At 37.3% G+C, this 27,851-nt stretch overlaps 1 protein-coding gene across 1 annotated transcript; it reads left to right on the top strand.

The window, feature by feature from the left end:
• The first annotated feature begins 5,143 nt into the window (after positions 1 to 5,143).
• Arl6IP1 (ADP-ribosylation factor-like 6 interacting protein 1) lies at positions 5,144 to 23,012 on the top strand. Its single transcript, XM_083135891.1, has 6 exons — positions 5,144 to 5,223; positions 7,067 to 7,139; positions 11,038 to 11,171; positions 15,155 to 15,392; positions 16,604 to 16,688; positions 19,972 to 23,012. The coding sequence occupies exons 2-6, from the start codon at positions 7,110 to 7,112 to the stop codon at positions 20,088 to 20,090; spliced, it is 606 nt and encodes a 201-aa protein (XP_082992017.1). The 5' UTR covers positions 5,144 to 5,223; positions 7,067 to 7,109; the 3' UTR covers positions 20,091 to 23,012.
• The last annotated feature ends 4,839 nt before the right edge of the window (positions 23,013 to 27,851 follow it).

A 27,851-nucleotide genomic window follows, 5' to 3' on the forward strand; every position in this document is an offset into this window, starting at 1 on the left:
TCGCCAACCCTTTTAAAATATTGATTATTTGTTTTCCTTTTGCTAGCAGTTTGTTAATATGGACTTTCCAATCTAATTTTCTATCAAAGGAAACCCCCAGGTAAGTACAGGAAGATACTACCGGAATCTGTAGTATATGTGTCAGATTGTTAGGATGTCGGTTTGATGTATAAGGGTTAAATATTATAATTTTTGATTTCTCGGCAGAAAAAGATAAACCGTGAGATAATAATTGAACACGTAGAGTATGAATCAGGTTGCGCAATTCTAAAATTCCTTGTGTGGTGTCTGATGTACTTTGATAAAAACAAAAATCGTCAGCATATTGAATGATGTTGTGAGTGGTCCTTGGTATTTGATGTATATATTTGGTGTAAATGTTAAATAGGAGGGGACTCAGAGGGGAGCCCTGTGGTATTCCGCTCCGAACCAGTCTCGGGCCCTTCACATCATTATGAAACCAGAAGACCAGAATACGTTCCTGATATAGATTCCAAGCTATTTTAGCCACAATCGGGTGAATGTTTATTGAATCAAGAAGATTGCATAATATTGAAATGTCAACGGAGTCATATGCTTTAGCGATGTCAACAAATAAGCTGAAGCAAAATTGTCTCAGGAGTTGGCTATTTTGAATAGCAACAGTGAGTGTAGCAATAGCATCCTGACTACCAAGACCGATGCGAAATCCTAATTGTGTGGATGGGAAAAATTGGCGTTTTTCTAGTGTCCAAACGATTCTATGTTGGAGGGTACGTTCGAATAGTTTAGCCATAACTGGTATCAAAACTATAGGTCGATATGAAGAGGCTTGCATGGTTGGTTTGTTTGGTTTTAAAATAGGTATCACAATATGTTGGGTCCAGCCACGTGGTATTTTTCCTCTGCGATATACATAATTATAAATCGCAGCAAGAATTTCGAACCCTTGAACTGGTAAGTGCTTTAGAATTTCATAGGTAATACCATCGTAGCCAGGTGCCGTGGATTTGATTTTATCAAGGATATTTTTTAGTTCTTTAACTGAAATAGCTGGGAAGTCATCAGTAAATTCGGTAGGTTCACGGTCATAAAAGGGGGAAGGCATAGGAACGGATGGGGGGGTGAGAAGATCCATAAAATCTGATTCCCAGGAAGTATCAATTGGACGTGGATGGGAAACATGGGGATGTCGGAGAGAATTGAATTTCCGCCAAATTATACTAATTGGCACGTTAAGGTCAAGAGACTGACAATATGATTTCCATGCCTGACGTTTAGCTTTGATATATGTTTTTTTCGCTATCGCCTGGGCATTCTTTAGTTCTCGCCAGGTATCCGGCATAGGATATCTGGCGTATAATTTTGCTAATATTTTCTTTCTTTTTTTAATTGCGGCACAGGTTGGGTTCCACCAATAGAGTTTTGGAAAAAGGTCAAAAGAGTAAAACTTTTGTCTCGTTCCGCTGTCATCGAGTGCGATTGTTAGCATTTGCAAGAATTGGGTATATGTAATGGTCCTTACTGAAGCCGAATCATCACTATAATATAAACGGAGGAAAGAAGTGCGGAAATTTTCCCAGTTTATGGAATCGCGTTTCCAGCGACGAACCGGAGGTACAGTTGTGCTTGTAGTCGATAAATTAGCCGGTAAAGAAAGGAAAATTGGGGTATGATCACTCCCTCTTAAATCCATGTCGTTAAACCAATTGATGTTATTGAATATATGTGGTGATACTAAAGTGAGGTCTATACTCGTCGGGCTGGATCCGTTATGAGGATAATGTGTGGGGGAACCATCATTCAGAATAATAAGGTTATTTTCAGTAACCCAATTTTCTATTGTGGTTCCCAGCCTATCCGTCCGAGAGTTACCCCATATGTGATTATGTGCATTAAAATCTCCTGTTATCAAATATGGACCCGGAATGATTGTAAAAAGTTCGTTCAAGGCTGAGAGTGGGATATTCTGAGAAAGAGGATGTGGTGGAAGGTACATAGATATAAGCGTAAATAAATAATGAGCATATTTAATTCGGGCGGCAGCTATTTCACCTTGGTATTTTTTTATTATTGGGAGGGAATGTGGAATGTTAATTACGGAATGGGGTATATTTTCATGGACATATACAGCAACTCCCCGTTGATTTTGGTCAAAGGGAGGGCCGTACATTATGTAGTGGGGTAACCGATAGTTCTCATGATGAGTACCTTTCACCTCCTGTAGACAGATAAGTTGTGGACGGTAATCCGCCAACAGATCTTGAATTTCGCATTTACGTGCCGATAGACTGCGCACGTTCCATTGTAGAGTAACAGGCAAGGACATGTTTTTAGGATAGGGGAGGGGAGGTGATATATATAAATATGAAAGATATCGGGGCGTATTAACGACCCGACATAATAGACAAGAGGTGGGACGTAAGTTCTTGTATTCTTCTAATTATTTTCTCCTGTTCGTGTATTTCTGGTATATTAACTACAGAGGCCCATAGATCCGGAATAAGATCAAGTAGAGAACGATATATTGATCGCTGTTCGGGAGATAATGTGTCTCTGGCACCATATGTCCGCATAGGGGGTAAAGTGTTATCGGAACGAGTCTCTGTTAGGCCTTGTTGACCTTGAACCTTCTCGTCCGTACGAATCGTGATACTTTCTGGTGTACTCTTGGGTGGAATTCTCCCAAGTGCACCAGCTCCTGTACTACGAGGCGGAGGAAAGGCTCGGGATCCTATTGGGGGTGAGGGATGGAAAATATCATCATCTGAGGCACTGGTAGAAGAGTCCGAGGTGTCAGAGGTTTTCTTATTATTTTTCTTCTTACGTCTTCTTCCACGTGTAGGGCGCACCAGAGGTGTACAGTCCTGGGTAGAGTTAGCTTTATTATTTGTAGGAGGTTCTTGTCTCACGATGTTGGAATAAGTGTTTCTTCTTGTAGAGGCCGGTGGTCCCCCAAAAGAGGTACCTGCTTCCAGGGTAGGTAAGGTTGGGTATGTATGTGGATCGTGTAGTGATCGTAATACCTCCGCCTTTGTGAGAGGGGCTACATATGTACCCCGTATTTTGTGGCTAGCCTCAAAGTAAGAAATATTTTCTATTGCCATACGAGTATGTATGGCATGAGCTTCCCTCCTAGCTGGACAATTCTTATCTAGAGCATTGTGTTGTTCTTTGCAATTTATGCATTGGGGTGGTTTGTTGCAAGATTCCCCATGCTTTGGGGATCCACATTGTGGGCAATTTGCTTTCGATTTGCACTGATTTGCACCATGAGACAGTCTGTAACAGCATTTGCACTGCAAGACAGGTCTAATACGAGGTTGTACGTCCTTGATTTCGAGATTTAATATAATTTTTTCTGGAAGTCTGTTTCCGCGAAAAGTTACACACACTACAGTGGAATCTCTGAGTGTGAAATTCGCATCGGAGTTCCAAATTTTCTTTTGTTGTCGTTTGGCACTTATTGCCTGTATGGGACCAGCATCAATTCCTTCCAGAATATCTGTTTCTGTTAAGTCTATGGCCACGCCAAAAATTAAACCCTCTCTTTGAACTAACGATTGGGGTACGCGGGCCAGTACGGCTAGTTGTGTGTGTAGTGTTCGGTCATTAACGAACGTGTTGGCTGCTTGTGCACTAGCAAATGTGACTCTCACCCGATTTCGTCCACATTGCTCTACTAGATCAACTGGGATTTCGTTTTTACGAAAAAAATTGCCCAAACTTCCCCCATTTAGTTTGCCAATATTTTTATCCACTCCTTCTAATAAAACAATATATGGTCCCGAATGATCTCTAGAATAATTAAGGTTAGGTATAGCAGATGTGGGTGATTTAGCTACTTTTTCCTGGCCTACTTCATTGTTTTCCTCTCTTTGCCTTTTGGGAACACGTTTGCTTTTGTGATCCGTCATGTCAACTTCTTCTCGATCATTTATATCTGCCCAGTCATTCTGGTTTTCCGTTACGTCAGCCAAAGCTAACATAGCATTTGCTGCGTTAAGTTCATTACTACTTTCTTCCATGTTGGGACGATCTAATTGTTTCCCGGTATCCTTTTGAAACAACTAGAAAAATGTCTGTCACAACACAATCGTAGCACTCGATAGTCACACTTTCTTACGCTTTTCGCGTTCAAAACCTATCAAATATGTATTTATCGAATCCTGAACCTTTCACTTCTAATAACAGATAACTTTCAAGTCCACAATTATTAAAAAAACATGTAAAATAGACACTTCCAGAAAAGTACAACTTGAAGTTCCATTTTCACAGACTAATCTCATATCATGAAATAGCATCAGTTTTTACATCCCTGAAAATAATGAATCTTGAAGTAATCACTCTGATTGCCGATGTTCGATATAATTCTTTAATATCTCATTTCTCCGACAGATGGTGAGATATTTCAGTCCCGTTTAGTCTCTGTGCATAATTATCATTTGTACATCAAACGCATATACGATAGGATTAACACTATCAATCACTATTGCCAATCTTTATTATTCTACATCCTGTGTAGTTTTAAGGAGTGGAATTCTCCTGATGCGGGTCAGGTGCCTGATTGTTTAAGTTTTTATTTCAATTCATAATCATAACATTGTGAGAAACAGGCTGAATGAGAATGGTGATGGACAATTTGTCTACCATTACTTTTGCCGTTGGGTGTACAATGTTCGCGCTGACTCTGTTTTGTTTAAGCCCAATTTATATTCAGCTAGGCTAATCGGGACATAGATCGCTTTGAGTCATCCACTCTTCTTTTTTCCCCCTGCTTTACCCCTCTTTACTTTCGTTTTCCCTTTGATAGTCTTTAAATGAAACTATTACGGTATTTATTTCTGTAAAGTAGCCTTGTATTTCTTTTTCGCCATTCTTTTCTCTCTTCTTTTTTGTTTACCATTTCATTTCATAGAAATAAACATTTTTTTGACTTGGTGGGGAAATGAACCTCCGTCCCTTCTAGGATGCGCCACAGAATAATGGAAATTTTTCAAAATATAAAAACGTCTAGAATTGAAATTTATAAAATAAATTAAACATCAACACCGTGTTTGTTAATCTAATTAATTTTAAAACATTAAGAAATTGATTCATGGAGATAAAGGAGAAAGACGACGTGACAAGACGAAAAAGCGCGTCGCGTTCTTAGTACTACAGCTACAGCGTGAATGTTAAATTGCAAGTGAGCATCGCAAAGGAAGACGAGGCGAAAGCAGAAATTTGCGGGAGGGAAGGAAGGTAAGATAGAACAAAATCTAATTTAGAGACTTGGAAAGTATATTCCATACTTTAAGCCACATATTTTCCAAATAAAATTAGTTACTGTTCTAGAATCCGTTTAGAAATGAAATAAGAGTTATAAAGTGAACGTCAGACGTTCAGTTTTGTATTATGTTGTTTCAACATTGTGTGTGTGTAATATCTACAAATCACGCCAAATATTAGACAAATTTTATAAGCATGGTATACGTTTCTCGTGAATGTGATTTTAATATGAAATATACCAAAAGCAAGTAATTTTCAGAACATTTATAAGACGCGAGACATAGGCAGAGAAGAATATGTTAAAGAAATAATAATACTGTTTACATTTCAAACGATTAAGAACTAATTGATTATATTCTTACGTATGCCACAAATTTTGAATGGGCTACGTGTATTGCCTGTACTTATCTGCATAGTGTACGTTCGGGCTCAAGTTCCGAATAAATCTGATGTCATCATGATGCATACACTTGCGTTTTAAGCACAAATTGAACAGGTTTTATGCTTATCTGAGTAGGTTAGACAGGTTATGTTTTTTGCTTGTATCATTATAATTATGTTCTTGCATGCGATATGGTGCCAGCACAATTTATATATTTGAAGTAGGTTAGGATATTACGTTGGGTACCTGTTTGATCTTGGGAGAACACTTCTCACTCGTTTATTTCATTTTTAACATTTGTACTTACCTATTGTGTATTGCGAAACATTGTTTAAGGTGGGATTTTGCTTTTCTCACTGAAATAATTTCAATTTTTCACATTGAGTATTTATTGTTCCTCTCCCTTTTTTCGCTTTCGTAAGACACAATATGGCGGGCACAGCTTGACGCGTCATGGATCATCAGTGGGTATGCAGTGTTTCCAACCTTCTTAACCGAAAAATGCCCTACAAACCATTCACGGTAAGGTTGGGTTCAGTTAGGTTAGGCAAACAGTTAAAATTTGGGGTCCTAACCAAAAAAAAATGCCCCACAAACCATTCACGGTAAGGTTAGGTTAGGTTCAGTTAGGTTAGGCAAACAGTTAAAATTTGGGGTTGTATTTAGTTTTTTCATCTTGCAAAAAAAGGCATGGTTGGAAACACTAACAGCGGGGTTACGTCATCAAAGGTACACAACATCCGGTTCACTTAGAAGCAAGTAAAAGCAACGGCAATTCTGCATCGGAGATATATTTCTCTTCAAAAATACATTAATTCCCGGTCCAATAGATTCAATGATGAAAAAAAATACCTCCACGACCTTTCAAAATGCTACAGAAACTCATTTCCATAAGTAGTTTCTTCTGTAAAATTGAAGAAATGCATTCTCCCGAGATCAAACGGTTACCTCTCCCGAATGTGTATACAATGTATTCTGTGAGAAGAGAATGATTGAGGCAACGCTTACTTACAAGCAGTTACTTGGGTAACCCATTTTTCACATAATTCAGCTTGATCGGATTTAATATATCTTCTGTCTTTAATGCACAAGTTAAGTTTCTCTGAACTTCAAACTTAATTCCATCATCATTTCCAGTATTCGAAATGCATTCCACATACCCGTGTACAACTTATAATTGCCCATTACACAATTGAAACTGTAACCATTTTGTTTATTGTTATATAATTAATGCAGTTGCAAACTTTGGTGGTCACTGTGGCGGAACAGTCATTGTAACATGCTATGAAATTAAAGGTCCAGCTTTCCATTATCCATTTCATCAATTCATAATTCATTCTGATTGTTGTGATTAACCCAAGAATAGAAAAGTTATGTGAAATAACCAACATAGAAATTTAGAAAGGCTGCAAAAGTAATTCCTTCTTTTTTCAGTTAAGGTGGTGTACTACAGTTGGTTTCCTTCATCTGTCACAACATGAATGATAACTTAGTTGTCAACGATCAGGTAAGCGTCAGCATTCTTTTTTTTTCATATCGGCTGTTGTTCTATGTTAGCATTTTGCAACTCGCTTCAGAACGTTTACAGTTTGTGGTGTGACTGGTGTATGTTTACATGATTAATTACTTGTATTTGGGAGGAAGAGAAAAGCATGCGTAAATTTCTAATTGTGTCGTGCAGGCAATATAGTTTTAGTACAGAGTCCTAAAACTCTACAATATAAAACCACTTCTTGCAAGCCAACCTAAAACTCCAAGTTCCTTTTGTTTTATTGCGATTTCATCATGTTACATATGCATTTGTTACATGGTTCGATTTTGATTTATGTCTGTTAATACATACTGCAGAGTATTAGCGATTACTTATTGCATGTTTCCTTGACACTGGTTTTTCACTTCCATGTATTTCCATATCAATCTTGCCTCCAAAATGTTTGAAGATTTTGTTTAATACATGCTTTTGCAGTTAGGTTAGGAGGGTCAGGTTTAGTTACCTTAGCATTAAAATAATATCCGTAAATGCTTTCTTAGTTAAGTTAGGTGGTAGTCTTTGTAATGCGTCAAGTGTGCGAAATTGGGATTTTTGCACAAGGTACATCTAACATCATATTTTACTTATAAATTGGACATTTTCAAAATGAGAACTGTGCTGATTAGTTTCAGGAAGGTTCCAAATTACCTATGCATTCATTCCCTCTATTCTATGATACTTGCTGTCGCTTCTATCAACAGAGAATGTCTTGTCCATGCGGAGCATGCATACTTGCATGAGGTAATTAATATTTCTGCTAGGAGAATTTAAAACAATTTGAACCATTACCCAACCTAAATAGTGCTAAAAATCAAAGAGTAATACAATACAAGTTGGAATAAATTTCAATGTGTTTCACTAATTTCAAAATGCTAAATATCTCTAATATTCATGCAAAATAATCTAATACAGTTATTTTTAGTGGTTTTATTTGCTTTTCTCTGCGACGTTTTGTTCTGGTCTCCCAGAACTTTTCAAGCTGCACATGCAACAACACAACACAAGTTGCAGCTTAAAAACTTCTGGGAGACCAGAACAAAACGTCGCAGAGAAAAGCGAATAAAAACCACTAAAAATAACTGTGTTAGGTTATTTTACATGTTATGCGAACCTTCAAGAAGAACATTGGTCTCCAATATTCCTCAACTGATATTGTGAAGTCTTTTCTGTGATATGTGTCATGTTTTTCTGATAAGATAACATTGAGTACATTAACTATTTAATCCCATGCTTTCTACAATTACATAACTCTCATTGACAAATACTTGGATCTGTACAAACAGAAGGCCATGAAGAGATTTTTGTTTGGCTGTTATGTGTACGCTGGTGTGTAAATAAGTATGAGGCACATCCAGAAAGTAGTATCCATTTGGTAATAATAATAATAAAAAAAGAACAAAAGAAATCAGTTGAACATTTATACCCATGGCATTGAGGCACGTATATCCTCGCCACAATGCTACCATTCCATTGAGAAATGGGGTTACCATTTGCTGGAGATCTTCCTACTTTAATTTTGTAGAAAGATGCTAATCATGAGGGGTAATATTGAGTAGCTCTCACTGTACAGTGATGTAACTTGTACGAAAGTTCAGACACGAATAATTCATACCAGGTGACCTTGGATGCCACCTACGTATCCTTCCACCAATGAACTGGTGGCAGAAGGGTATTAAAAACTTGTCTCCCAGTACGTTAAGTACCTCAATGTCATGAGTGCCTATGTAGAAAAATTGCTCAAGTTACGTATTTTCTGTAGGTTTTTTTTTTAATTACCAAACAGGTACTACTATGATGACTTCCATGTGAGAGACCCAGGTTTAATTCCTTGGATACCAGGTGTATAAGCTTAAATCTGCTGTTTGCTCATAGATGGCGTTAGTGAGTGTATGAAGCTACCATGGGCACGCCATACCTAGTGTTTGTATGAGTTGGACATCTGCCAACACAAATCAGTGCACATTGCCACCATGTGCAGACAACAACAGACAGTGTTCCTGTGGTAAGCATGTCTAGTTTTGTGCCAGAAAAAGAGCATATGCGGGAAGCTCTGCTTTTCTGCTTCCATTTGAAGAAATTGGCTGCCGAATCGCATCAAATGCTTGTGGAGGCCTATGGTGACAGTGCTGTATCGGAAACAACGTGCAGGGATTGGTTTCGTGGGTTCAAAGATGGCAATTTTGACCTGAGGGACAAGAAGTGTGAAAATCGGCCCAGGAAGTTTGAGGCTCTTTTGGACGAGGACGATACCCAAACGCAAAAGATGCTTGCCGAGCAATTGGGTATTACTCAAGCAGCCATTTCCATGCGTCTACGTGCCATGGGAAAGGTTCAAAAGATCGGAAAATGGGTGCTGCATGAATTGACAGATCGGCAGCTGGAGAGACTCCAAAACACATGCGAAATCTTGCTTGCCAGACATAAAAGAAAGTCTTTCCTGCATCGGATTGTGACTGGCGATGAAAAGTGGATATATTTTGAGAATCCTAAACACAAGAAATCGTGGGTTCATCCCGGCCAACCATCAACATCTTCCTCGAGACCAAATCGCTTCAGCCGGAAGACGATGCTGTGTGTTTGGTGGGATCAACAGGGTATCATCTACTTTGAGCTGTTGAAATCTGGTGAAACTGTCCCTGCCCACGGCTACCACCAACAACTGATGAAATTGCACCGTGCTCTGTGTGACAAAAGGCCGGATTATCAACAAAGACATGGCAAGCTGATTTTCCTCCACGACAACGCCCCACAGCACACGTCAAGACTGGTCCAAAACTACTTGGAGACACGCAACTGGGAGGTGCTACCCCATCCCGCCTATTCACAAGACCTGGGCCCTTCCGACTACCATCTGTTTTCGTCGATGGGCCACGTCGTCGCTGAGCAGCACTTCGATTCATATGCAGATGTCCGAAAATGGCTTGATGAGTGGTTTGCCTCGAAAGAGAATTACTTTTTTTGGCGTGGTATCCAAAAATTGCCCGAGAGGTGGGCAAAATGTGTATCTCGCGAGGGCAAGTACTTTGAATAAATTTCCTGTTGCCTTCTATGACCAAACCATTTTTTTTTCTAACTACAAAACAGCAGATTTAAGCTTATACACCTGGTAGGTGATCTAACGGAATTTTTCCAGCCTTGTCTCCACTTAAAGTGGCTCTGGGGCTCACCCAGCCTCAAATCAATGGGTAGCCCGGGGAGGGTAAAGGTGGCTGGAGCATGGTGTTGATCACCTCACTTCCAAATAGCAGAGATTCTGAATGTGTGGGGCCCTACCCCCCCCCCCCCCCCATCCCCTAAATGTGTTATATGCACGGGGAATTTTACCTTTACTTTAACAGGTACTACTTTCTGGAAGGACCTCATATATTGCGATATCTCTTCTTAGGACTCTACGACTTTTGGCAGCCATCAGGGTGAATTATTTCAAATTTTCCTCTCCATTCGAAAGTCGCTTTGATACTGCAAAATATTAAAAATAACACCAGCTTAGAATTCCTTCTAGAGCATTGACATGAATTTTCGTGTAGTTTGCTTTCACTGTTACCTCGATATTCTCAATAGTTTCGCGATTACATAAATCTATGCTCTAGAAGGAATTCTAGGCTGGTGTAATTTTTCAAAATTTGGAATATCCAAGCGGTTTTTGAATGGAGATGAAAATTTGAAAAAAATTGCCCTGACGGCTGCCAAAGGTTCAGTTGAGCCTTAAACAGACCTTTTTTTGTATAGTGATTCGCTTTTCTATGTCAATCCCAGCATTGTTTTCTATTGGGCTTCATGAGTTTTGCCTTTAATTCAACTATCATGCTGGATTTTTGGTGTGGAAAAGTTTACTTTCTTACCCTACATCCTAAACATAGTTATCTAATTACAGGAAAAAAAAGTGAAGAAACTGAAAAGAGAGCTAGAAGGATGGAGAGAAGTTATTCTTCCACTTAATTCAGTCTTCTTATGGGAGAAGAGCTGGTATGCTGGAATGCTAGTTGGAATTGTTACAACCGTTTTCTTGTAAGTGTCCCCATTGTGACCAGTGTTGAAATATGTTTTTGTTTTCCATGTTTTGGGCTTATTTGTCGACAGAATAAGGCACTAACAAATTCTTTGAGTTTCAAGTTCGTATCTGAAGGACTCTGGTGTAAAACGTGGTCATTTTGGAGTGCAAAGTGCATCATGTAGTCCATCGTAAATGGAGTGGAATCGCACTTGAAGTGTTTCGTTTTTCAACAAATGACAGAGCCAGACGTGTTGGAAGTTATGGTATCTACCAGTTGTTTCATGTATAGTATGGTAAGTAGCAAAGATGGCGGCGAAGTGGCAGTTACTGAGATGCAACATGTCTCCGAAAGTTCCCGAGTATTTAGGCCACAGCGAAGATGAGAACGAGTTAGAAAGTGTATATGATTTCCATAAAGACCCAGAATATGTTCCACAGAAAATTAATGAGGAGAATGAAGTGGTTACCAATGCAGATGCAAGTAAAACTGTGCATGGCCACGTATATTCTATTTCATGTAAAACATGGTATCTACTATATATGCATTGTTTGCATGCAGCAGTGCTCGTAACGGCAGTTTCGAAATAAATTTTACTCTCTTACCTGGATGTGAACTGCGATCTAGGATAGAAGCACATACTTTTCTTCTACTAGATATAAATAACTGTAGTCACATAGAAATTTGTTTGATTTTCAATTGTGTATGCGCATTTAAGACTGCTTGAAGATACAGTGTTTCACATGCAACGTCAAAAATGTATTACACTTGAGGAATATGTGATATGATCTGAATCGTATAAATTATTCGGAACTGTTTAGTTTTTTTTATCAAATATTTCTTTCATAAATCTGTATGGCATATTTTAAAAGTTATGATATTTTTATGGTGCACCTAATTACGTATTTGTAATTTACGAGGGGTTTTAATTATCATCTTGAAAAAATCAAGCAGCGACCATGAAACTTGGTAAACTTCTCTACATATTCACCCTTCAATGCGACACATTTTTCCCAACAATGGATGACTTGGGAGACACCTTGGTTGTAGAAGTCTGCATTTTGGCTGTTTAGGAAACATTCCACCTCGAAAATTACCTCGTCGTCATTCTGGAAACCAATGCGTGGCAGGCAATGGTTTCTTCATCCGAGGAAAGAGGAAGAAGTCACTGGGTGCCATGTCTGGAGAATATGGGGGGGGGGGTGAGGCAAAATTTGATAGCCCAAAGAAGCAGCATGTGTGACTGTGTCCTGTGCAGAATGAGCTGGGGCGTTGTCGTGGAGCAAGAAGATCCCCTTGGACAGCTTCCCGCGACGCTTCGTCTTGACAGCCTCCCGTAACCTCATCAGAAGATTTCGGTAGTATGCTCCTGTGATGGTTTGCGCCTTAAGAGCATAATCTGTTAGCACCACACCATGGCAGTCTCAGAAAACACTAAGCATCACCTTGCCTGATGATGGTTGGGTCTTTGCCTTTTTTGGCAGTGGTGAATCCACATGTTTCCATTGGTTGCTTTGATCCTTTGTCTCGGGGTCATAGTGATACACCCAGCACTCGTCCATGGTGATTAGGCAGATAAAGAAGTCATCTGGATTGGCCTGACACTGCTGCCTTGGTTCGGTGGGCTTTTTGAATGGGTGTGAGCAGTCACGGGACCCAGCGGGCGGCGACCTTTGTCATGTTCAAAATGTCGTGCAAGATGTTGAAAACTGATTTTCACGTTTTTCACTATCACATCTATTGTGATACGCCGGTCTTCGAGCACCAGGGCCTCCACTTCTCTTGCTATTCCCGGTTCTTCACAGAGAGATGGTCTGCCACTTCGTTCTTAGTCATTCAGACTTGTTTGACCACACTGGAAGCGTCTGCGCCACGTAACCACTGTGTAATATGATGGTGCATTGCAGCCGTTCACTTCCACCAACTCAGCATGGAATGTTGCAGCGTTGTTCCCCTTCAAATGCAGAAAACTAATTACTGCACTTTATCAATTGGCTGTGCCATTTTGTTTTGGCTCCTCTAGCGGTGTGCTATGGTACTGTAGCACGGGGATTTCAATGTGTACCAGGACTGCAGACATGTACCTGCAAACACACAAGAAAATAATTACATAACTTTATTTTTTCGAGGTGATAATTAAAACTTTATGACTACCCCTCATAATTAACTTTCGTATTTATATTCGTGACTTTGATGAAAGCAAATTATTTGATTGTTGATATTGCAATTATGCATTCTTCTTGGTTCGAAATTATAACTGGTTTAATCCATCAGAGCTAAATTTCAGTGGCATTTTTGTGGTAACTTTTCGATAACAGATGGCAGCACCATTTGCCATGTTGCCAGATCTCTGCATAATCAAGGTAGATACATACAGGTTGGTCGATTAGGGTACTCGTTGATGGGATAGGACGTGACGTTGGTTAGCAGATTTTTATTTAAAAATGTAAGTAGATGTGTTGCAATGTAATTGTTTATCATGAGATTTTAGTTGTATGGTCTTATTGGAAAAATGACCAATTTATCAGCAATGGAAGATAGTTATAGTCGTAATATTAATATGGTATTGTATTATGTATTTATTTTAATATTTCGAAAGCAGAACAGAAAATAAAAAGATAACTGTAGTTAATTCAAACCTGAAATGCACAAAGTAAGGAGGGTAATTGAAAACATTTTGCAATTACGTTTGAAGCGAATGCTGCGTTGACTGTATAATTCACTTTATATGGCAGTACTAGAACACATTTATATCTTTTATCGGTGATGTTACCAGATTTTCTTCATAAATTTGCAGAATTTCCATGTACATTTTGTAAATATTTATAAATATTAGCAAGCTATAGTGATTCTCAATCCTTTGCCCTTGAAATCAATCAAGATGGAATTCTGCAATCTTATTTTTATTGAGTTTTAATATTGCGATTTTGAAAGAAAAATGCCAGAAGAATCCCGGATACACAATAGAAGAGAAGTCAGTATAACGAGTTTTCTGCAGGGAAGTTTGTGGATGACAGTGACCATTCAACATTTTTGAATTGTCTGAACATGGTTTTGAATGAATGCTTAAGATTCATAATGTCGTAAATTTTAGTTTCTTGGTAAATTTTACTTTAAGAATTCTAATGTGTTCCAAATTATGTTTCATTCCTTCAGGATGACGCCAAGACCAAATAAATTTTTAGACTAAAATAAATTAAATCAGAAAGAGTTATTCGCAATATTGAAAGGGAATTAACGATAGAAATTACAGGTGAAATTACTGTATATAGTATCAGAATATTATTAATTTGAAAACCTGGAATAAAGGTAAACGAGCAGCAGAGTAATTATTTGTTATTTTTATAATAGTTAAATATTAAATACAGTTTTGTAGCGCATTAATTTATTTGCACGTGTTGGCACCACAGAATGTCCTGTTTCATAGTTATTTACAGATTTGGTCTATTCTGGTTTTCAGTTCTGCAGCTGATTTAGAATCTTTGGAAGTATCAGTAACATTTTCGAGTAACAGTAACTGTACTTGCTCTCTATCTTTCTTTAGTACAAGGTACATCTACTACCCCTACCCCATGCCGTGAAGGTATTTGGCAGAATTTGAAGGTAGGGCTCCATACATTCAAAATTTTGGCCATTTGTGGAACATGATGTGATCAGCACCACAACCTGGCTGTCTTTACCCCTCAGGGTTGTCCCAGGTACATATTTATTAAAGGCTGTGTGAACACCAGAGCTGCACCATACAGTGACTCTGCAGGAAACCCCATCCCCCAGAGGCGGCAGGAAAAAATTCAGTTAATGGAATAGAATATAACATAATTTTTAATACGTATAACGATACGTTCAATTTTCTAATATTGATCCAATCATTCACACAGCTGAATGTTACTTTAATGACTTTAATGAATTGAGTTCAGGAAGTTCGTTCGTTGATCTCGCATCTGAAAAGTTAAGCATCCAATTTTATTACTAATATTTCTTGTATGTGTTGGTTTCCAGGCTGCTGTGGTATGTAGATCCATCAGTCCTCACAACCTTCTCCCTGATTGGCTTGGTTCTGACGTTGGTCGACTACCTGGTACCCACGGTTACTTCCAGCTGGTGCAATCCAGACAGCTGGACAGGCACAAAGGAGCGGAAGCTGGAGGAGATTTGCCAAGCACTTGTCCACACCCAAATCCAAGTGAAGTCATTTTGGAGTTCTTTTCAGGACATGCGTGGCACAAGACCTCGATTGGTGAGCCTTCTGTCATACGTATGTGTATTTGTGGTACCCTCGCCCCCTCGAAAAAGTTAAATATTTTGCATGATTTATGAAGGTTACGTTGTTTATGAACATTTTCAGTTGTTTTTAACTCACGTGTGAGGTAAAGTACGTCTGTTACCTTAGCGTGAAGCAAAACAGCCTGAAGGCTTTGCGCAAACAAATATAGCACCAATCATGACATTCCACAACAGCAGCAGATGGAACATTGCTTACTGTTTCATAAATGTATTATTAAATAAAGTAAATCAAACATGAAGGACGAAATGTTTATGAAAGCAAAATAGAAGTGAAATTATCATTAGGAGTGTTAGATTTTTTAATGTTTATAATTTTATGTCGTTACGACTGGATTTGCTTCAGTGCAAATTAAAACTATTCCCAGGTCCCTGATGGCCTGTAAAAGTCAGAGAAAATCAAGAAAAGTGGTCTTGAACTAGCTTCTTGAGAGATATTTCATATGATAATGTTTTCGTTATTTATTTTGAAGGGGTGTAAGGGGTACCTTCCACATAGGCACCCAAAAGTCAACCTCACTTCCACGTAGTACACCCTGGACTGAAGACTAACGAGGCTCTGGCGACTGGCACTATGGCCAGTATAATTTTTTGTGTAGTCCTGTTTTTTGTACTTGTGTGTGCTGAGTGCCCGTTTACAGCCTCAGCTTTTAACAGAAGTCAGAAAATTTTACTATTTTTAGTTATGCAACGTTAGAGTTGTTATTTGTAATGATAAGGGGCTGGCCCCTGTATATTGTGAAGGGTGCAAAATAGCCTAAGTGCTAACACACCCAAAATTTTAAATTCAAATTCAAATTTATTTTGAACATTGTTGAATCAACTTTATTCTCTTGAATAATTCAATGGTTGAAACAGTCTAGGATTGTCTGGTAATTTATTTTAAAATTACCTGGAAAAGTCAACAGATTTCTTTTGCCGAAATGAGTGGGAAATTTGGTTTCCAGATATTGTTTTTTTTTTTTTAAAAAACATTTGTTAAAATAGAGTAATCTAACCTTAATGTTCTCCTCTACAGAAAAAAGGGCATCATTCATTGGTTCATTGATCAAGTAGCGACTAAGCAGCATATGATTGTATATGCACTTAAATGTAATGTGTAAAACTACATTTTTATGTTTATTACCTTTCTGATATTGAAGTGATATGTTTTATTGTCTCTTACAGTACTATGTCACTGTGATACCTTCCCTTTTGTTAATGGCATGGCTGGGAAATGTTATCAACAACCTGTTTCTTACATATTTAATAGGTAAGTAGGGTTATCCTTTTCTGTGGGAGTGTGTGTTAAAAAATATATTGGATACTTATTCAACATTTGGAATCTTTACAGCTTATTATATTTATTTATACATATATGAGGGGACCCAAAAGAAACCAGAATCATTCTCTGGTGGGCAGACCCATTGTGGTACATGCTTTCACCACTAGATGCCTTTTGTAGGAACCCTTCTGCATCAGTCTGCCTACCGGCATCGTCGAGTGAAGTCATGGTGCCACGTAGTAAATTTTCTTAAGCACCTCTTGCTTGTTTGTTGATTTTTTGTGATGGGTGAAAAGTTTGAACAAGGTGCGGCTGTGAAATTCTGTTTTCTGTTAGGGGAAACAGTGTTGCAATGCTTGAAACTGCTTGCAAGGAAGCTGCTCTGGGGAAGACACAAGTTTACTTACGAGTGGTTTTCCCGCTTCAGGAATGGCGAATTGTCACTTGCAGACCAACTTCGCTCAGGGCGACATGTCAAGTCAATGCTGAATCATTTTTCTGATGCATGCAGAATTAGTTTCTAACGGTCAAACTGTTAACCAGGCATTTTACCTACAAGTTCTGAAACGTTTGCATGATGCGATGAGATGAAAACGTCCCGAGTTGTGACTTCACCACAACAACATGCCAGCACACAAAGCATTGAGTGTGAAACAATTTTTAACCAAAAACAATTGACCCAGCTTATTCACCTGCCATATTCAACCAATCTTGCTCCGTGTGACTTCTTTTTAATCCCCCAAACGAAAAAAGTCCACAAAGGAAAATGTTTTGCAGATGTTGGAAAAGATGAAGAAAAAAATGACTGAGGCCTTGAAAGGCATCACTTCGCAAGAGTTTCAGGACTGCTTCGAAAAGTGAAAAACATGTTTGGACCAGTGCATTCCATCCAATGGATAGTACTTTGAAGGAGATTAAATTTGTAACATCTAAAATAATAAATACATAATTTTCTATTACAAAATTCTAGTTTCTTTTGGCCTCCCCATGTATATAGCCTGCAATAGTAGATGTATATTTTTTCTGTATTGAACAGTAACCGGATAAAGTGTGAATTTGCATATTTTGTGTCTTGTTTCCAGACAAATCATGTTTTTCAGAAGATTTTATAATATTAAGGCTTTAACCCTTAGATGCCAAGGCTGTTTCGAAATTATGTCATGCTGTGACTAGAAAATTAATATCGCAGACCTATGAATGCTACAGTTGAATTAAACCTTCTTGGGTTTAGTATAGTCAAGGTTTTGAGGTTATGGTCGTAGTGTGTCCTTATTTAGAAGGGGACAGTGCAGGAAAAAAATATTTTTGACTGAAAAGTGAACATTCCCAATATTTTATAGTTGGAAACAGTATCAAAATATTGGCTATTATATTGTAGTCCCTCATACAAGGAATTCAGCACTTGTCAGAAGAAAAAAAAAACTTCACTCCTTCATATACAACAAATGTTATTAGTCTAAATAATTTAATATACAGCGCATTCCCTGACATTCGCTACGAGACTCTGTGGTAAGCGGCCTGGCATCAGCGCTTATCTTTCCCGGTGAACGGGTCCGCGACAGTCGCTGGAGTCGGCTATTAAAATTACAGTTTTCATATTGTGTACTAACCTTGACTACAGAAGGTGTTGAAAATGATGTCCCTCTGCTGCAACACATTCCTGGCATCTCCGAAGGAAATTGGCATTTACACATGCAAGTTCGTCTACTGTAATTCTCCCGATTAAGAATTTTAGCGTCTCTAAATACTGTGGTTTTTGAAACATCCGTTTCTTGTGAGAGGCGGCAGATAGATTTTCCGAGAAGACTGTTCTAACCTTTGTCCTATCTCATAGAGTTTTTCCTCAGTAAGTACACGTGGGGTTTTCTTTCCACTTTTATTCAGAACTGACCCTGTTACTCTAAACTTTTTTACGAGGTTTAATATAGTGGTCCTATGTGGAATGGGAACACCAGGAAATTTTGTTGCAAAACGTTGTCGCACTTCTCCACAATTCCTTTTTCCGAAGTAACACTCGACAAGATAAATCCTTTGTTGTAATGTAAACTTTTGTGGTGCCATATTAAGCCTCAATCTTCAACACACGGACACGACACAACACAACTTCCGAGGGAGGATTATACTGGCGTCAGTCTGCAACGTCAACAGAAAGGGAAAGAGAGCGAAGGCAGGGAGAGTGAAAGAAACAGACTGTAGCGTGCGACTCTTCACCATTCACCAGGAAAGACAAGTGCTGATGCCGGGCTGCTTGCCGCCGAGTCTCGTAGCGAATGTCACGGAATGCTCTGTAGTATCTTGGAAACTAAGAAGAGTAGAATTGCAAATTCTACCTAGGTTTGTTCAGCACATCAAGCGTAGTTAGAAAAAGAAGAAATTGCACAAAAAAGGGGGGTTTCCTTCAAAAATTAAACAACCCTTCCCCCTTTTGGGCACTTGAGGGTTACAAGTAGTACTGAAATAGTGACTGATATATACTTCATAAAATTCCTATGCTTAACACAAAGTTTCTGATGCAGATAAGAACAGCTGCAGAGCTAAATGAAGAAATAAAATTGCACATTATAAAGTTTACCCCCAACCCCTATTACATCACATGGCTATGCCAGTGTTAAAATAAGATACTACACCCTTTAAATCTCATTCAACAAAGCAAAGATGAACTCCTGAGTCATTTACTGAGGTACGGAATGCTCCTAATGTCACCCATTACATTACATTATATCCCAGGCTCTGCATTTAAGGGTTAATGTTGCAGAGAGACTCCCTTAAGGCTCAGCTGGTCTTTTGGGCGATGCCGGCAAAGCCATTTTCAAACTTTCCAGTCCTTTAAAAAAACAGTGATATTGCAAAATATGAAAAATTGCATCTGCGTAGAATTCCTTCTAGTGTATTCACGTGAATCATTATGTGGTTGCATTCGCTGATGTGTAGATATTTATAGGCTTACGTAGCCACAAAACTGTATCTGGACATGGGTGAAAGCAAGCCACATGATCACATGAACCTTCTCGAAGGAATTTTAATTTTTCAGATTTAGGAATATCACCGTGGTTTTTCGAAAGGACAGGAAATTTCAGAAACGGCTTTGCTTCTATCGGCCTATGGGCCAGTCTAGCCTTAATGGCTCCTAGCATTATAAATTAACAGGTTAACAAAATTTTAGACTCCCATGTTGTTATTTTTTTCCACGGATTCTAAAGTTTAATGTTCAAGGTAAATGACTGATGGACAAATCCACATTGTTTATTTTTTTTTCTTCTTTCTTTCACAGTGGTGTTTGTGGTCCTTCTGCCTGGCCTGAAACACCATGGAATACTCCACAAGTACTTCGCAAAATCTGTGTTCATGATTGCCGACGTTCTCAAAGGGACCAAACAGAAGAAGAACTGAAACATTAAAGAATCAACATTACACTTTTTATCCTGCCATTCCCAAAACGGAGAAAGTTACATGAAACTGAAGGGAAGCATGCTGTCGTTGCTATTCAGTCCCAGCACAGGTTTTAATTGTGTATATAAACCTTTTCGTATCTTTGCCTTAACTCGTATTCATGTTCAATGATTGTGGCTGTTCTCGACAAGTGATCAGTATGAGATGGTAGAAATGTACTTGTTGGGGGGATTGCAGGCTTTGTCCGCTGGGCTTTTACCATTCTGATGTTTTGCTTCATGTTAAGTTGGTTGCTTATCTTTAAAGAAAAGTAGCGCATAGACTGGGGGACAGGAGACAAAGTATATTGATACTTTGGACAGTATGATCAGGTTTTGAATCAGCTTGAAAGTTGCTTTCCGGTTGTTGTTAGGTTAGCTGTGATGGGAAAGATAAAGAAATTGAAGTGTATTTGGCATTCATTAAAGGTACTACACAGGCATTTGTAGCTGGAAAGTCACGCAGAAGCCTGTCACGCTTGTTGGCTGCAGGATTTGAATTTGCAATGTGCCAAATATGGTTAGCTAACACCCACTCACCTGTTTGTTCCTTTCGACTAAAGGATTTTATTAAATAAAAGTTTGGAGGTGTGCAGGATGGAAATTCTCTGGTCAGAATTGGAAATAACAAAAAAGTCAATGTGAAATTCAGGATTTCCTAACACTGAAATTCGGCACAATATTTCTCCCTGAAGCAATTGTTTTATTTTTTTATGGATTGAAAACAACTGCCTTTTTGTAGAAATTTCTGTAATTTATTGTGAACAAAAGTTCAAGAATGAAGCACTTTTAATATACTACCATTCATAATTTCCAGACTTGATCGCACCCCCACCTCCTAGTACAGATCAATCGGTGAGCATTTAACTGCTAACAAAAAACCTGCAATATTGTATGGAAAAAATCCATTTATCTTACACAGAGTAATATAAATGTTGGCTACAGTCTGCATTTGCACATAGATCGTTAAGAGTATATTGAATGTGGTATAAAATGGTATCTGCTGGACTTCGTTGTTTTCTGCATGCCTTTACAAAATCTGTTTTCGCATAAATCCCATCTCTGGCTACCTTACATGTATCTTAATTACAAGACCACTCCAGTTTTTATGCACTCTTAGACTAAATTATATATACAGTGATATATATACTTTGACACTTTTCCCCCTTGCATGAATTATGTAATTAATTCAGGAAGAAATTATGCAGACCAGACTGTACTTTTGATTTATGCTTTGTAGGGACCACCTTTTTTTTTTTTTTTTGTAAATGTTATTGTGCAGTCTGGTTCTGCTTTTTTATAATTTCTTTGTCCATGTGCATAAAGCAATTCATGTAGACCATGAAAAACTGGTATAATCAAAACAATCCCTTTTCTACTTTTGATAAATTGAAAAATCGGTATCTCGAAGGAAATTTCCAGATGCTGATAATATAGACTTGCCTGTGTTAAAATCGGGAACCATACACAAAATACTAAAGTGAGCTGATACAATACCAGCAGTATCGACATCAGAAAATACCAGTTAGGAGTTCAATCATCGATACTGGTTAATACATTCAGGAGTCAAGTGTTTTGCTGGGTTACAACTTTGGAGTAAGCTGGTATGGTATATTTATGTTTAGATCATAAAAATTGTAGCACTACTAATCTGTGTAGATGTTTGTTCATTGATGACCACTTGAGTTTGGTGGAAGAGCAATTATATACAGTAATTGTATGTTGCTGTTTAGTGGTAAAACAGTTGTACAGACGTCACTGAAGTAAAATTTAATGCAATGAAGTTAGTGATGTTCATGCATATTATATGCAATTCAAACAGCAATTTACCTGATTACATTTTCCCGTCACCACCTGTTGCTATGGTAGGGTCTTTGTTTTTTCTGAGTTGCAGTGAGTTTTTACTTTTATCCTCTTGACAGCAATGAGATATCACCAAACTGTCAATAGCACGTTACAGCCTTTTATTTTAGTTCTGTTTGTTGCAGTTGTGACCTGATTTTAACACAGGTAAGAGATATGTACTTTTCTGTGCTATATCTGAAATAACCTGCTAATGGTTTAACAATCTAAATGTTAAATGCATGCAGTGTGATTTTGGTAAACCTTGCTTGCTGTGTAAAATTAACTTGAATGTGTTGTTTGCTTAAACAATGTAACAGCCAGGTGAGGTTTTGTACATATTTAATTAACAATAGTTTATTAAATACTTTGGTGCCTACTTTGCAGTCTGTTGTTTATGCTGAAAAATTTCAACTTATTTCGAAAGTTCAAAAAAAAATTGTTTCCCGAGTTGGATGGCCACAATAAAATATGTTACCTCTTTTTGAACTTGTAGGAATGTGCTACTTCTGTAGATCTTGGGAATGCATAGAAAAACATGTTTATTACAGAAATATTTTTTTTGTAAAGGAAGGAAACTATAGTGTTGACTATTTAAAGGAACATAGAAATTTATCCATCATGATTCATATTTTTCATACTCATTGTATCATTTTTTTCATCAATACATTATTGTGTACGTACCTATAATACATTAAAAGCTAGTCAGGTTCTCTCTTTTTTCATAGTCTAGTCGATCTAGTTTCAGGTTATGAACTGTTTATTAAACTTTGGTAATGTCACAACTTGGTGTATTAATTTAGTATTGTATGTTATACCCCAATGTAGGTTAGTGGTTATATAATGTGATATTTATATACATATATATATATACATACATACATGTAATAAAAAATATTTTGTGATATTTTCAAGATCTTGCCAGTGTATTTGTTTCTACGATGTTTGTGCAAAATTTGCAGTGATATGTTCAGTGATGATTTCTTTTAGTGCTACTAAATCTTTTCATTAAGTTATATAATTAATTTGTATTAATGTAATGTCAATAAAATAATATTTCAAAATATGATATTTTTTTGTGCTGAAGGTTATTTCAAAATAAAAATTTAATTTGTCAGTAAAACTTTTATTACAAAATATGCAGTAATTTTCACTATTGAAAAGTATAAAAAAATGATGTAACAGTGTACAATGCCCAGTTCTCTTTTAAAATAAAAATTGTTAAACACTACACAAATGGACAAAGCTGTAATAAATAGCACCAATAGTATGCACAAATTACTTACAAGTAAACACTTTGGTTAACAAATAAATACAATTCTTTGGAAATACATATACCAATATTTCAGAATTCCCACATCCAAATAGGGCCATGCATTGAGCCATTTATAACTTGGAAAATGGTTGGGGGGGGGGGGATTATGGCCTTATTTCTTGAATAAAGAACTAAAAATAAGAGAAATTATGGTGCTCTTGTGCTGTGCATTATCTTGGTTTGTGGTAAAAACACAAAGTGGACTCCCTTTAATTCAAATTATTTGGTATTCCCTTGAAATTCCTATTGAAACCAATGCTAAAAATTCATATGCAATTCAAATTTTTAAACATTTTATTTGGATAATTCAAAGACAGCCAGCCCTAGGGAAAAGAAAGTTGTATTTGCACACCCTTCTATGTAGGTGTTCCTCCTCGAACCCCCTCCCCACTAGCTAATGTTCTGTTCTGCCCTCAGTTGGGATTAGTCGGGGTACATTGTTTACAATGTTGAAGTATGGCATGTATACTAGCTTCACATTAGGGATAAATTAAACAAGATTTTGTTAACTGTGCAAAAAATAAACAAAAATCACAACCTTCTTTAAGTGAGAACAGGTATGTTAATACATTGTACTTAAACATATTTTTTTATTTACTAATAGCTTAATTACACTTTTGTGAGAGGAACTGTTTTTCGTTTGCACTACAGGACCACCAAAAAAATACAGCAATATTTACAGTAAGGTCCACTGCATGTTCATTATTTTTGTTCATACTGTAGTACAGAAGTTCTGTTTTATTGATTTTTGTTGATTCAATTTTTTTTAGTTTTCCCTTGGAGTTCGAATTAAGAAGAGTCCACTATTTTAATGCCAACAACTTTAGTAATGACAATATCAACAATCAGGGATGATATTTTTATGATAGGGATTCCAATATTTTAAAATATTGCACAGCTCTACCGTAAATTGATCAGTATTTCAACTTCTTTTTTTTTCTGGAGATGTGTATGCATTATGAAATGAATTAGGATTATTCATTAGTCGTTGGATCTATAAGGGTGGCAATACTTTCTGAACAACCAATTTGGTAATCTCTGACTGCTTGCAAAATATAGCAGCATGGCCAGCCCTTCAAGTACAACGTGTCCCTTTGATGTGAAAATAAACTTAGCTAGACAGCAATATTTATGGCTTAGAATGTAATTATGACACCTTTACTACAATACACAAAAAAATCTTGGTTTTTAACCATCAATAAACAACTTTGTAAAATTACTTGGTAAAAAAAACTATACTACATGTAGGTAAAACATTATGACAAAAAAAAAACTGGAATGCAGAAAAAACACTGGGACATCTACCAGAGTTGAAAAAAAAATGCATGACTTACACTGGAAATATTACACATGTACCCAAAATGGTAATAATATTTCCAACATCACATACAAGGTAACTCGGTTAATATGAAACAAAGTTAATATGCCTTTCCTTTCAATCTTGTACTGATTCTTCAGAGGTCTCAACATATTTTGAACCCAGTGTTTCCAGTCGTTGAGAAGAAAAATTTTAAATGGCACGGTAAAAAAAATCAATCTGTAAAATAACTTAAATCAAGCAAAATAAAAAAATTACATTTTTGCACATTAGCTTAACAATATACTATGGTTTGAAACACTTGTTGACTAAACAGCATGGTTGTCAATGAACACGCATGTGAAGCTAGCAACACTTAAGTTCAAATGCAATGAAACCAACGAAAATAGATCAAGATAAAGGAAAGATATTACTAGGTTTATATATTTCCACACTACACTCCCACACATTACAATGTATAAAAGTCAATAAGTTAAAATAAAAACTATGAACTAAATCTTACATATTATTAAGTACAATTTTGTAGGTATGCTGTTGTGTAGAAAAAAATAGCTGCCACTCAAACCAACAGTTCCATATTGGAAGTTAAGTACACAATAAAAATAAAGCTTTCAAATAAAAAAAAGTATAAAAACAAAAATAATCCAAAGGGGTTAAATTGAAAAAAAAAAACGAAGTTATATTTTTGTTAAAAATCATGACACCTGAATGTACTCTATTACTGGCAACTTCTGTGTTACGTTGCAACGTACACCATGGAGCAAATCACTACGAGATACTAATTTTAGTAAAGGTAAAGTGCCCCGTGCATATAGCACTGTGCCATGAAGGCATATTTCCACACATTCTCAATCTTTGCCATTTTGGAGGTGATGTGAACAGCACCATGCTCCGACTGCCTTTACCCCCTCCCCCAGGGACCCATTAATTTGAGGTTGGGCTAGTCCCGGAGCCACTTAATGCAAGGACAAGACTGGAAAACTTCCGAACTTAGATCACTTGTCCTGGGAATCCCAGGCAGATGCCACACCCCCTACCAAGTAGACCACTGCAGCTACTAATTATAGTACAAGGTAGTATTATTTGCAACCGAAATTGATGTTAGAATTGCCGTAGATTGAAAGGAACATTATCCTCCTCACATACATTGTGGTAATTTGTCTGTTTTCCAATGGAGGTCCATCCTAATATCGTAGTTAAAAGCCACATTACGACAGCATGCACTGCCTATGCATTTGGTTGCCCACCTTGTGTTTCTGAGGCGACTGTTGTTTTCAGTTACAAAGAATGGCGGATGCAAGCTGATTCACTACTGATGAATATCTCGTTAGCATATGGGTGCATGAAAAGGGGCCATATGGCGGCAAATCCAGCTGAGCTCAACATACTGATAAGTTTGACCCTTGAGAGCTGCACTGACATACATCTTACAGCCATTCTTGTCCTATTTCACTCTTTAATATATCTTGTTCAGTTCAATACAGTTTCTGCACCCGTTATAATATATCAATATGTGATCGTGACTTTTGGCCCACTCTGTATACTCCTGTTCAGTGGAACAAAGCAAGTGAAGGAGTATGCCACTATCTGAACATGGATGTACAGAATTGATCATGTTCTCGTACAACAATCACATCTGTCTGTGACAAGCTTCTCTTCTCAGAGAATACGGTGTGTTCATATGTACACTGCACAAATAGGTATACAGCTCAAAGATGAGCAATTCATTGTACAATGAACTATTCTCTGGCCCATTTCACAGTCACCTCACAACTGGCCCAGAAATACTTGTATAAACGAGCACAAAGGTCGGAAAGCAACTTTTTTTTTTAAATTACAATATGATCATGGGGAGGCATGTTTTAGGAGCCCATGGTATCCATGCATTGAGGTTTTACTTTGAACAGACCATAACCTGCATACAGATCTGCCGCACCTAAGGCTATGGGCATACGAGCGACTTTTTACCCACTTTACATAATAAGTTACATCAGATGGTTAGCATATTTTACATTTTTTTTTACCACATTTCAAATATTCCATCCTTTTTCTCATATTCTTGCCCTTTTGAAAGCATTTTTTTTCCTCAATGGAGATACTGCAAAAGCACTGTCGTTCCCTGCTTATATCTGAGCCTCTTCGTATCAGTTTGAGCGGCACAATAATTTCAACATGCTATAACTGAGATTTTTCTCTCTTGATGACAAATTACTCTTTTTCCCAATGAATAATAAAAAAATATTTAAAATATATAATTTCTTAGAACAAGTGAGCATTGTTTTAAAAATTAACACTAAATTGTGCACTTATCTGGTATATTTTAGCATCTTATCTTCGGTGTACCTCACATTTCTAAAATATTTACATTTATACACTTCTATATTGTCTGAACGTTATCACCAAATCTAACTTTCCTAGCAATTCAGGACGTTTATTTCTTTTTAAATACACGTGAGCATTAACTGCACAACCATTATGAATTACCACCACTTTCTGTTACTCTGAGGAAAATATAACCTACATCAGCTATTCAGCCAAGTTCTTAAAATACTATCCTATTTTAGGACACTTACTATTATTTACATCTAGCAAGAACATCTATGAATCTCCAACTGCTTCACATCCTCACATGGAGCTTTCATATGATGCAAATGAGGCATTGTGGATATTAGCGGTGAACTTGAATTCGCCGGACATATTCCAAACGTCTGTATTCACTCATTGCTCATGTACTGTTCTATTTTAAAGCAAATTTTAGAGTGTTAGAGGTGCGTAGACTCCAGTCAGATGTTACATGAGTTCGCACAGTCTTCAATGCAAAAGATCTAACAATAAAAGAAAAATCGACCTTTGTCGAGTACACTCCTAATAGCGGCAATGCCTCAAATATTATACAACGACTCTCCAACTCGCAATAAATCAAACTGAAAATCAAGAAGACTACAATTTTTAAAGAAATAATAGTTCTTTCACTTCAAATTACACTAATTCAATCAGTCAACCACTCACATTACTAGAGCTTCTGGTAACGAAATACATAGAAATGTCACCATAAAAATAGCACAGCTGCCATTAAAAAATAGTCCTGTGGACCAAGTGGAATTTTCAATGCATTGCATGTGGACTCTCCCACTCCACTTTTTTTTTGCGTGTGTTTCTAAACTTTACTAAAGTTGCCTGTGTATAAAATCACAAGCACGTATAAAGAAATTAGCTGTCTTAATGATGATTAAATTTACAAATGCTAC

Source organism: Lepisma saccharinum, chromosome 14 (genome assembly GCF_977018435.1).
Source record: "Lepisma saccharinum chromosome 14, izLepSacc3.1, whole genome shotgun sequence".
Taxonomy (NCBI): Eukaryota; Metazoa; Arthropoda; class Insecta; order Zygentoma; family Lepismatidae; genus Lepisma; species Lepisma saccharinum.

What these genes read in the sequence shown, in the direction of transcription:
- Arl6IP1 (XM_083135891.1), top strand. Translation starts at nt 7,110, where the DNA reads ATGAATGATAACTTAGTTGTCAACGATCAG. An exon ending in ACTTAGTTGTCAACGATCAG is followed by an intron (nt 7,140 to 11,037) that starts GTAAGCGTCAGC and finishes ATCTAATTACAG; the next exon opens with GAAAAAAAAGTGAAGAAACT. An exon ending in ATTGTTACAACCGTTTTCTT is followed by an intron (nt 11,172 to 15,154) that starts GTAAGTGTCCCC and finishes GTTGGTTTCCAG; the next exon opens with GCTGCTGTGGTATGTAGATC.